We start from the raw sequence: 12,532 nt of genomic DNA, 5'->3' as shown, positions 1-12,532 counted from the left end.
GCCCATTTGATGAGCCTGCCGGATTTTTTGAATTTTTCCAATGCTTTCTCCAATGGCTAGTCGGTTAGGACCGTCACGGGATGTGCGTCGAAGTAAGGTTTCAGTTTCCTTGCGGCAACGACGACCGCAAAGGCTGCTTTTTCGATCAGCGGGTAATTTCTTTCGGCGGCCAGCAGTGTATGGCTGATAAAGTAGATTGGGTGTTGCTGCTTGTCTTCTTCTCTGACGATTACGGCACTGACCGTGGCCGAGGTAACCGCTATGTATAGATATAGCGTCTCCCCAAAGATCGGCCTGGACGGGGTCGGGAGAGTTAGAAGATGAGCTTTCGATTGCCGAAAGCCGTGCTGCTCTGTTCCTCCCCCAGCTGAAGTCTTTATTCCCCTTCAACACTTTGAAGAATGGGTTGCTCTTGTCGGCTGACCGAGAGATGAAACGGGCGAGAGCCGCCATCCTCTCGGTCAACATCATAACCTCTTTTCGATTCCTCGGCTCCGATAGGTCCAGTATTGCTTGGACTTTTTCTGGATTGGCATCAATTCCCCTCGGCGCCGACAAGCACGCCGAGGAACTTACTGCCCGACACCAAAGTTGCATTTCATTGGGTTAAGTTTCATCTTGTATTTCCTTAGTGAACAAAATGTTTCGCTCAAGTCGGCCAAGTGCTCATTTCGTCGGACTTGCTTTTTACAATAGCATCGTCGACGTAAGGCTCGATGTTTCGCCCTTTTTTATCTTGAAACACTTTGTCCACCAGCCTAGTGTAAGTTGCGCCAGCGTTTTTCAAACCGAACGGCATCATTTTATACATGTATGTGCCATGTATGGTGATGAATGCGCACTTAGGCATGTCTTCTTCGGCCATGAATACCTGATGTTACCCTGAGAAAGCGTCTAGCAGGCTTAGCATAGTGTAGCCTGCCATTGCGTCAATTAAGCTATCTATTCGAGGCAAGGGATAGCAATCTTTAGGGCATGCTTTATTAAGATTTGTAAAATCAACACACATCCTCCACCCCCCTGATGACTTCTTCACCATTACAACATTTGCTAGCCACTCAGGGTAAGTACAAGGCATGATAAAGCCTGCCTCTAACAATTTGTCTACCACGGCCTTGATGGCCTCATCTTTCTCGGCCGAGGAGTTACTCATCTTCTGCTTGACAGGACGAGCGGTGGAGAGCACGTTCAGCTTGTGAACGATCACCTCTCGGCTCACGCCTGACATCTCGGCGGCTGAGTACGCGAAGACGTCTTTGTTCTTCCTTAGCAGGTCTAGGAGATCGGCTCTGAATTTTGGTTCCAGGCCGACACCGATAGTTACGGTGCGTCCTGGGTCAATTTCCACTTGCTCGGTCTCGGCTCCTTCGACCATGCCGACAGTGTTCATCGGATCACCCTCCTGTTGTAAGGATGGGCTCTTCCCTTTCTCTGATTTCTTCGCCACTTTGAGGGATTCCATGTTACACCCTCTGGCAGATATTTGGACATTGACAATTTCGTCTCTCTCGTCCTTTGAGACGAGCTTTTGTGCCTCCCCCCGGTCCGAGACATACATCAATGTCAGGGCCTGGATGGACATTACAGCATCGGCCTCGCTCAAAGTAACCCGGCCTATCAGAACATTGTAGGCGGACGAACCATCAATGACCGAGAACTCAGATAAAACATTCTTGGCCGCATCCGCCTGGCCGAACATCACCGGCAACCTGATTGACCCCAGGGGTACCAGGCCGGCCCTAGAGAAGCTGTATAGTGGGTTGGTGCAGGGGCTCAGGTCCTCAATCTTCAGACCGAGATTGAGGAAGCATTCCCTGAACATGATGTTCGTGTAGGCGCCTGTATCAATTAGGCACCTCTTAACCAAGTGGTTGGCTATGTCCAGGTGGACTACCAGCGGGTCGCTGTGCGGGGCTATGAATCCTTCGTAGTCTTTCTTTCCGATGGTTATATCAGGGACGGTGGAAGCGGGGATCGTTGTGGTGGGCACAAAGTTGATGGCTTGGTAAAGCTCATTTAGGTGCCGTTTATGCCCATTAGCTGACCCTCCGTTCTCGTTTCCTCCGATAACCACCTGGATCACTCCCATCCTCTGGAATACTGATTTCCTATTCGCCCGTCGGAGCTCGTTTCGGGACCCCACTACGTACTTCTGCCGAGGGCCCCCTTTCGGATCAGCTCCTCGATGGCGTTCTTCAGATGCCGACAGTTGTCGGTCTTATGGCCGGTCTGGCCGTGGTAATCGCAAAATTGGCTTGCGTCGCCTTCCCCCTCGTCTTGGGGGGTCTTTCCCACTTCTGCCCTTCATTCTTGCTCAGGGCAAAGACCTCGGCTGGAGATTTGACCAGGGGGTGAGACCGTTGTAGCGCTTCTGGGTGTATGGTCCCGAACTCCCCCCGGCGCCCGCCGAGTTCTGCTTCCTGTTAAATCTCTCAGGCCGTGACCGATTCATGTCACGGCGACCTTCATCAGCATTCTCCCAGCGGCTCCTCCTTTCTGGGTGCCCAGCTTCACTATGGCCTACCCAGGTCTTGTGGTAATCCTCCACCTTTACGGCTCGGTCGGCCATCTTTCTGGCGGAGTTCAGGTTGAGGTCCTCGCACTTGATCAGCTCATTTTTGAGCTCGCCTTTCGGGAGGCCGTTCATCAGTGCGAAGGCCGCCAGCTCGGTGTTCAGCTCACGGATCTGCTGAGCTTTGGCGTCGAACCTCTTCACATAGCTTCGCAGAGACTCGTCCTCCCCCTGTCGGATAGTGAGGAGATCCGATGTCTCCACGGCCCTTCTCTTGTTGCAGGCGTACTGGGCTATGAAGTTATCCCTTAGGTCAACGTAGCAGTATACCAAACCATTAGGCAACCCCTTGTACCAACTCTGGGCCATCCCATGCAGGGTTGTTGGGAAGACTCGGCACCATACCTCATCAGGCTGCTCCCATACCGACATGTAAGACTCGAAAGCCTCGGCGTGGTCGGTTGGGTCACTGCCCCCTTTGTATGATAGGGACGGCAGCTTCAGTTTAGTCGACACCGAGACTTCGAGGACATAGGCACTGAGGGGCTGTCTGACCACGTGTCGAATGACACGTGGCGATCGGCTCCTCGCAACCCTAGTCCGGCTTCTCTCCCCGTGGCGGGAAAGGCTTCTTGTTGTCCGACTTTGGAGAGTCGGACTTCTTTCTTCATTTCTTCGGGGGTGGCCTTGTTGTTGCCGCGGCGACACTGTCCTCCCGCGAGTGGGTAAGGACTTTGGTCTGCCACTGGCAGCACGGGCTCCGCCGGCGTCCTAGTATGCATGGCTTCTTGTATCGCCCCGGACAAGTTGTTCGGGGTCACTTTATGGGCCCTGGTCACCTGCGGGTGTGCTTTGCCGTCACCGTCGTTGCGGCGGGGGTGATCGGCGTACTACCCATCAGGTCCAGGAATAGCTTCAGTTTGGCTGCATCGACCACATGTCCCATGACAGTGACTTGGCCGGTGGGCAGCGGTGTTTCTGGCTCTCTTGGCATCCCGTACTTCACCGGCTCAATCACTCGGCCGGTGGGGGACTGCCCGGTCTCAGAATTAGGGAATGTCTCATCCTGGTAGAATTCAGTTTCTACACTCACAAGTTCTGGCTGTTTTGACATTTCCTTAGCTTGTTGGGTGGGTTTTGTTTTGGTTTTTTTTTGTAAGGGATTTGACTAGCTTTTAGTATCTATCCCCACAGACGGCGCCAATTGTTCCGGGTGTAATTTCGGAGCAGTGTTTGCTACCACGTAAGCTTGGTGAATGACGTCTTTGCTTGACTCTTCCTTTCGGCCTCTCCTGAAACAATGAACAAACTGAGGGCTCGGCTTGGTACCGAGCGTACTCACTCCGACGCTCAAGTCAGTAAACTTAAAGAGGTTAAGTTGTGTGTTACTTGGCAAAGTATCTTGTAGAGAGATAAGGGAGTTTATACCAGATTTATAGTGAGTATTAGGGTGAATTGCGGATTATTGGATCGTTTTCTCAATGAGGATTGAGGAGTATTTATAGACTTTCACCTTTTGTCACGTAGTGGCCAAGTGGCAGAGCAGGTGGAAAGACTGTTCTACCCTCGACCGAGGGACCCATGGCAGGCCGGCTGGCCTGGTTGACTCCATGCCGAGGGTACTTGGATGTGAGTACGCGGATATGCCTCCCGGCTGGCTAGTTGCCCAGCCGAGACCCAAGTGACAAAGCGGCAGTCGCGTCGGTTATCTTTGTCGATACGTTGACTTGTCAGTGGATATCTTTGACCTTGCTCAATATGTTGACTCGGTCGGCGGGTGCGAAATATGCCCCATCAAATGGGATCCCTGGCATTCCAACTCGGTATCGGTCCTGTTTGCTTGGGTTCACCTAATAAGATGGTTATGTTTACCTAATTTCGGGTTTTGAAAATTTGAAACCTATAGTTTTTACGGATTGGGACTCCGTGATTTTTTGAAACCTATTGTTTTTACGGATTATAGTTCAGAGTGATTGCTATGATGACCTTGACAGTAGTTTAATAGCACATGTTTTTATACTAATGGGTTTGTGTGCGCTTTTCATGGGGCGGAATATGTCTGACCTCAATAAGACTCTGCACTTTTATTTGATGTGGAGCTCATGACTTTGTCCCAGTTAATTGATTTATGTAAGATTTTTTAGATCTTGTTCGGTTGCCCTACGGGAATTAATTTCTCATGATTTTACAAAACACGTGAATTGCCCAAAACTTGTTTGGTTGGCATCTGGGTGTTGGATTCATGCGGGAGTTTTCAATTGCCTAGGAAGGGCTAGGTAATTAAACTCCTCCATAATAGAAGAATTGAGAACTCCTAGGAAAATACAATTCACGTGATTTTGGGAAAACAAACAACCTCCATTTCTCCAATTCACGTGAATTTCCAATTCACCCACTTTTAATGGGACAACTGATGGTGATCAAATCTAACCTCGCAAGTGAACGAGTTCGTTGCACTAATTGAGGGTCGAATCCACAAGGAGCATGGGAAAATATTAATTGTTTTAAATCTTGTGTTTAGCTAAGTCGACAATAATTGAGATGGAAAATTTGCTAATAAACTAAATAAATTAAAATACAAGTGAACTAATTATGGAAATAAAGCAAGAAAATGAAAATGATGTAATTCAAGGAATTAAAAGCCTAGGACCCGATTTTCACCAACAATTCATAATTCATCATCATGATTCCTTTAGCTATTTATTGGGGTGATATGTAAGGAGGAGATAGCTCTAATTCGCCTAATACCCCCCTCTCGGGTTCGCATTAGGACACTAGTTCTCCCAACCCCCCTCCCTTTCGGTCTCGGAGGTCGGAATCCAAAGGTAGAGGCCTCGACTACCCTAGAAACGTGCACTTCTCTAAGGTATCCTAGCATCTCCTAAGTCCATTTAGCCCTCATAATTTTCCGGGTCATCCAACTCTTTCTCTCGAAGGTCGAATTCAAACGCTAGTCTAGAGGTGCCCTCCCCGGTTCTCCCTTTCGGTCTCAACCTAGGTTAGCAATATGACCGGTTTCCGGGTACCCGATTCCCGACCTAACCAACTTTCGTTGGTGGACAAGGGTCACAAACCAACATTACCCAAAATTGACCACTTCACAAAATAAATCCTCTAGTCTACCCTTACTAATCCTCCCCAACAACTACCTTTTAAAGGGAATCAATCAAGCAAATTACTCATGTTGGATTAAACCGAGTCCTAGTTAAAGGACTACTCACTAATCATGGTAATTAAGACAAAATAATTAATAAAGATGAATTCTTTAACCATAGACATGATATGAAATTGAATACTACAATTAAACATGCAATAAATCAACAAAACTATGAGAAGAAACTAATTAAGATGAGATTAATATAAAAAGGCATAAACTTTGACACAACAACTCAAAGATTCAATCTTTGGGTGAGAAACAACAATTGGAAACATGAACAAGGAAGAGAAAAAGTAAATGTATACAAATGAAAATAAAGAGAGAAATAAGAGGAAGAATTATACCAACAACCATAAAGATGGAAACTTGGATTGGAATAACAAGGATGAATTTCCTCCTCCTTCAAATTGCACCCCACTAATGTAAATGTAAACTATTGATAATTGTAAAACTTGAATAAGCTAAAGAGGAACTAAATTAATATAGAAGAAAAATTACAACTTTGATTTAAATGGAAAATTAAATGGAGATGTTCTTGTCTTACAATATTGAGAGAATAAGAGAGACTAATTTCTAATCTAATTTCTAGTCTAATTTCTAAGGTAGATGGTGCTTTGCGACGTATAGGGAACGGATTGAGTACTAAAATATGGGGTGATCCTTGGATTCGAAGCTCAAATTCGGGATATGTGCTATCGCCTAGAGTGACTGGGAGAGAGGAATTAATGGTCTCTGACCTTATAGTAGTTGATGGAAAATCGTGGATAATGCATAAGTTACGGTCTCTTTCTTTGCCCTTTGAACAAGATGAGGTCCTTAATATGAGATTATGTGGAGGAAATATGGAGGACATTTGAAAAAGACGGTATTTATACAGTTCGTTCCGCATATCGTGCTCTAATGAATGATGAAGGAGCTGATCAAGGGCCGTCTGACCATGCTCGGAGTAAATGGTTATGGAAGGGGATTTGGATTGCGAATGTCTTTGCCTCGTGTCAAAGTTTTATTTTGGCAGCTATGCAATGAAGCGATTCCCACAAAAGGTAATGTAGCAAAACGTATCCAAGGCTTTAATGCTACTTGTCCGGTCTGTTTAGCTGAGGTGGAGACTTGTCTCCATCTCGCTAAGGGTTGTGGTTGGGTGGGAGGGATTTGGGACGGGTTGGGTTTGGAGCCAAAGAAGGAAGTTGGGCATGAGATGGGGGTAGAGGAACGAGGGAAGTTTATGATGGGTTGTTGGGCAATCTGGGAAGCTAGGAATGGTTTGGTTTTTGAGGAAAGGTCGATGAATACGGGTAAAACGAAGATGAGGGTGGAGGAGCTGTTAATGGAGATGGAGATAGGGGTTCTAGGGAGAAATAATGGGTATGTGGGTGTTGGCAGGGCAGGGTACAATAAGGAGGGCGTGGGCAGTAGGATGACAAGAAGGGAGCTGCTTGATAGAAGGCTGGAGGAAGGATGGGTGCGTGTCATGTGTGATGCGGGAGTAAAGGAGGGATGGGGCGTGGGATTGGGCGTGGTGTGCTGGGATCATGAGGATGTAGTACAGTGGGCTGTGATGGAGAGGAGACGTGGTATGGCGGAGGCAGACGAAGTAGAGGCGGAAGCAATTTTCGAAGGAGTGAAGGAAGCAGCTAGGCGAGGAGCAAGACGAGTTGTTGTGGAGAGTGACTGCAAGTCCGTCATTGACATTCTGAAGGAAGGACTGAAGGGACGGAGTTTTTTATATCTGCTCATTGAAGAGATACGACAAGTGTGTGGCAATTTTGATTTTGTTATTTGGCGCTATGTAAACCGTAAGGATACTAGAGTAGCTCACAATTTAGCTCATATTTTGAATTCTGTAATAGGTAGGAAAGTGTGGGAAGGTCGACTTCCGTGTAGTTCCGAGTTTTCATATATGCAAATTTAAATCCCTCTTTGTGGTTTTCAAAAAAAAAAAAAAATAATAATAATGTTAATAGTCAACACTCTAATCCTCCAAAGCAAACTCATCCAAAAAAAAAAAAAAAAAAAAAAAAAAAAAGCAAACTCATCCACGCACAGCATACTCTAATCCGTCAAAAATAGGGCAAAAACAGAGCAGGGGGGCCCTGCCGGCCCGCCGGCCATGTGATCACCGATAGCGAGACCATTGAAGCAAGAAGCAGAATTAAATGGGGTGTGTGTGATTGCCGGTGCACCGGCAGAAGGGCCACCGGTAGAGAGCAGCGAGAATTGATGCGCGAAGTGAAAGAGGTGTTGTGTGCCAGTGAGACGGCTGCCGGTGCCTATGCCGGTAGCGAGACATTGAGCAAAAGGAGAAAAATCTGTGTGCGCCTGCCGGTAGGGGAGAACGGATGCCGGTGAACCGACATGGAGTACAAGGGGTTGTTTGTTGATTGTTTGCGGGACAAATGAAGGGGAAAACGTGACCTTGGCCGCTGCTGTGGCGGTCGGCGGTGGTGTTCGTCGGCGATAGGGGAGTGTTGGGCTGTCGTGGTTGTCGTGGGTAGCGGACAAGGTGGTCCATGGTAGTTGTTATGGTGGTGAGAAGATGGTTGTTGTTTATTGATGTCGATGGACATGGGGTATAGGGGAGGTCGTGGTGGCTTCCACGGTGGTCAATGGTAGTTATGTGAGGTTGGGTTGTGAAGTTGGAAGTGGGAGGATGTTAGTGGTGGTGATGGGTGGCTGCCACGGTTGCCGGAGGTGGTAGTAATAGCTCAGTAAAGACCGTCTGAAATTAGCAGCTGCTCCTTTACTTAGTTTATTTTTCCATGATTTGGCCTATTTTCACCTCCGCCATTTCTTCTCATAATCCCGTCTGGCTCTTCCGCCTCACTTTCCCGTCTTGCCTGCACATTAAATTAATATAATAATAATAATACTAATATTATACATAAATACAATTAATTATTAATTATAAATTAATACGACTAATTATTACTAAAATTAGTAATTAAATGAGCTTATTAGACAATTAAGCACACAAAATCGAGTCGGAATCAGGTATAAATGCGGGGCAAAATGTAACCAAATTACGACTCATCAACCACCAAAAGACACTTAACTTTAGTTTACATCTACATATTCTTGTATAAGACTGTTTTTAATGATTTTAAGTGGGACCAAACTAAATAGTCGTTTAGTTACATACAGGAGTATAATTGTATCTAGGTAGATGAATGTTTGGCTTAGTATGACGAATTGACAATCTGTTATTGTAATCCTGTTTTATCAAACACTCGAGACAACATCATAATACAATTAAGCACACAACTCGATTGCAATACAATTTACCAAAGTACACAAACAAACCCTTATACCGTTAGGTAAACAACTGACTGAAACGAAGGGAGTACTTAACTAAGAACGTACATAAGCTATACTTCTCTCGTCGAGAAAATGACAAATAGGTACACTTCCAGGTTTCACCTTAAGAAGTTGGAAGGAAACATGCTTAGGATTCCAAGAAGATGTATCCTTATGACACACACCAACTGCATCCATTTTCTTCCCCTCTGAATCAACCATCGAAACCTTGTATAAAACCGTCTTTTTAAGGTTATGACAGTAAAACACGGCGTATGGATACCCCGTCTTATGGCAAACCATACTAACATCCCTTTCAACTTTCTTAGCATTCACAATTTGATGCACATTTTGTATCTTTCGGTCTACATAGCCTTGTTATGTCGACACTTTGTTTCCGACATGGGATGTAACATGGTCTACCATGTCTTCAAGTGTAACTGCACAAAGCTTGTTTTCTTGAGACATTGCTTTTGTCTCACAAGCCTTGATTGTATCCTCCATTATTTCCGCACCTGTCGAATTTGGTTTCACCGCGAAGATGCCTAAAATTTTTGGTAACTTTTTTGATGAGAAGGGTATTGATTTGGCTACTTGAATTGGCAAAAACATGGCATTGTCTTCGGTTTTCATGAAATTTAACTTCAATGTTTTTCCAGGGTGGAGTAAATCGGTTTCGAGGAAATAGATTGGATATTTTGTGTGATCTTGATTTTCATGAATAGTTTGAAGCGAAGCCTTCTTGTAAAACGAATTGATCCGACTTTACGGATACTTGACTCCGATTCTTCGGATAGCGTAAAACCCTTTTGGATTATATGGTTTAGGACATTGTTGGCATTCCCATTTGATCCTGAAAAATATGTACGCAAAATACGGTCAAAGTGTTGTCTCGAAAACCCGGATAAATGGGTAGAATAGATTAAATAATAAGCATACCTACGAGTGCATCCTTGACGATTTTTGGCATGGCGCCTCGTTGCCAAACTTCGATTTCAATACGCTTCAAAGGAGACTCGGCTACATTTGGTGTTGGCATCATTGCGAGCTGTAAAATAAACAAATGTTTAGATACGAAATTTCAAGAAAACAACACAAAACGTTATATGGCGCTTCTTACTTTTTTAAAATTCTTAATTTTCGAAAAAAGGACGCTTTTTAATAGAAGCGTAATAGAAACAGAGCAAGAAAAGCTCACAGAAATAAGTATAAGAGCAAGAAGCAGAGGAGATGCCATTGTAGTAAAGTTTCGGGTACTAAAACGAGATTTAAGACGAAAAATAATAATGTAAAGAGGGAGTTGTAGGGAATTGTAGGTGGAGTTGGAATTTATAGTGAAAGATGGACGATTGAAAATGGAAATATAACTTGAATTGGCAAGTAAAAATGGTGGTTTATGATGTGTATTTCCAACATAGACTTTGTGTGAGTTGCATGCAAGCTGATTGTAAACGTAGAAAGCATTGCTTCGTCATAAGTCATACTCCCTTCGTCCCGGTCAATGGTTGTTCTTTAGTTTTGGCACAAAGACAAGTGGAACAAATTGAATGAGAATGATCAAATTACTCATCAAGTTCATTCTTAAAATAGAAAGGACAACAAATGGCTGAGACACCACAAAAATGGAAAAGGACAACAAATGACCGGAACAGAACGAGTATGTGGAGACTAGAGACGTCGATGTCAATGTATAATTGAATATTACCCGTTTCAGTTGGAACGTGTATTAGAGCCGATAAAAGCTGATAGACGATTCAGGAAACTCAACCCGACCTGTATGGAGTAATTGATAATGTTTTAAGTTATATAAAATTGATAGTCAATAACAATTCTATTTGTCACAAATCGACCTAAACCAAAATCTGGCTAAGTTGACTCGTGATCCTATACTAGCTCAACCGTATGGATGACAACTTGACAAGAGAACCAATTGGCTTAACAATGATAAGATTATGGTACCACCGTAATCTTTCGGTTTATCTTGTAAATATTTATTTTACTGTAATCTTACCTATATTATTCTCTGTCAATATTATTAGCTTGTATCTTAGGTTATCTTGTGTAAAACCCTAGCTAACTATGTACCCTTTATAAACAGTTGATCGTAATACAAGGAATTCACAATTCAAAACATCATCTCTGCCTCATTCTTTCATGGTATCATTGCACTGTCAATTTTTTCTCTACCATGGCAAGCACCATTCCCAACCCTCATCAACCCACAAAACCCCTCCTTCAACTCAACTGTAACTCCGTCACAAAACTCACCCCCTCCAACTACCCTCAATGGAAACTTCAAATTGAATCCCTCCTCACTGGCTACTCCCTCGTTTCCTTCATTGATGGAACGCCCCCTCCACCAGAAACCGTGGAATCCTCTGAAAAAAAATCAACCACGGCCAACCCTGCTTATGGGACCTGGTTTCTGCAAGATAAACTCCTCTTTGGCTCGCTCGCAGGTACTCTTGACGACACCGTGTCCCCGCTCATCACCAATACCACCACTACCCGTGCCGCATGGCAACTCCTTGCCAACATCTTCGCCCTTCCCTCCCGTGGCCACATCAAACAGATCAAATATCGACTCAAAGCCACCCGTCTTGACTCCTCCTCTGTTTCTGAGTATATGACCAAAATCAACACACTCACTGACAAACTCTCTAGTCTTGGTGCACCCATGAGTGTTGAGGACATCACTGACATTGTCATTGATGGTCTTGACTCTCGTTACCGCTCCGTCATTGAAGCTGTTCAAGCCCGAGATAATCCTATTACCTTCCCTGAACTTCACGAAAAACTAATCAACCGAGAACTCGCTATTCAAATTGAACAATCCACCACTCCCACTCCTGCTCCTGCCGTCGCCATGGCCACCTCCACCCGTCACTACAACTCTCCTCGCCCTAACACTCACCAGCCTGCCTCCCAAACCCCTGCCTCAACTCAACCACCCTCTTCTAACCCATTCAAGGGCCGCTGTCAGTGGTGCAATATTCGCGGCCATGTCCTCTACTATTGTGCTGAGTTTAAACGCCTTCACCCTGACATCGTCATCCCTCGACCCACCAAAGCCAACACTAACCCACCACAGGCCAACCCCACCACTCTTGAACCTGCCTCTCCGACCTCCCCATGGCTCCTTGATAGTGGCGCCTCTCATCACGTGACATCGATCCTAGAAAACCTCTCCCTCCACAACCCCTACGACGGCACCGACGAAGTTGTGATTGGTGATGGCTATGGCATCCCCATCAGACACTCTGGTTCCACTCTACTCTCTTCCTCTACTCGCTCTTTTGCTTTAAATCATGTCCTCCATGTTCCGTCTATGCACAAAAACATTTTTTCCGTTTCTCAGTTTTGCCGTGACAATAATGTTTCAATTGTGTTCTTACCCACCTCCTTTGTTGTACAGGACATTAGCACAGGTCAACCCCTCCTCACCGGCCCTGCTCGTGACGGTGTCTACTACTGGCCGTGTGTCTCTCCGCCTCAAGTCCTAGCCACTATGCTCAATAAGGGTGATCATCACCATCGTTTTGGTCATCCCGCACCTCCTGTTTTACAAA

The 12,532-nt window shown here is 45.3% G+C and overlaps 2 protein-coding genes and 1 pseudogene across 2 annotated transcripts in view; 1 reads left to right on the top strand and 2 right to left on the bottom strand.

Annotated features, from left to right (window-relative positions):
- Positions 1-10,211, bottom strand: part of LOC141644077 (BURP domain-containing protein 3-like) — a 34,470-nt gene extending 24,259 nt beyond the window's left edge. The window contains exon 1 of the mRNA XM_074453518.1: positions 10,162-10,211. Within this exon, the coding sequence (XP_074309619.1) occupies positions 10,162-10,200 (39 nt within the window). The 5' untranslated portion in view covers positions 10,201-10,211. The remainder of the gene's footprint in view (positions 1-10,161) is intronic.
- The window catches only part of LOC141644075 (uncharacterized), a 121,701-nt gene that overhangs the window by 38,141 nt on the left and 71,028 nt on the right, over positions 1-12,532 (top strand). The gene's annotated exons all lie outside the window — the stretch shown is intronic.
- LOC141626852 (BURP domain-containing protein 3-like) lies at positions 8,852-10,002 on the bottom strand (annotated as a pseudogene).

This window comes from Silene latifolia, chromosome 2 (assembly GCF_048544455.1).
Source record: "Silene latifolia isolate original U9 population chromosome 2, ASM4854445v1, whole genome shotgun sequence".
NCBI classification, from domain to species: Eukaryota; Viridiplantae; Streptophyta; class Magnoliopsida; order Caryophyllales; family Caryophyllaceae; genus Silene; species Silene latifolia.
The sequence above is the reverse complement of the archived record's forward strand: the minus strand, read 5'-3'. Positions and strand labels throughout refer to the sequence as shown.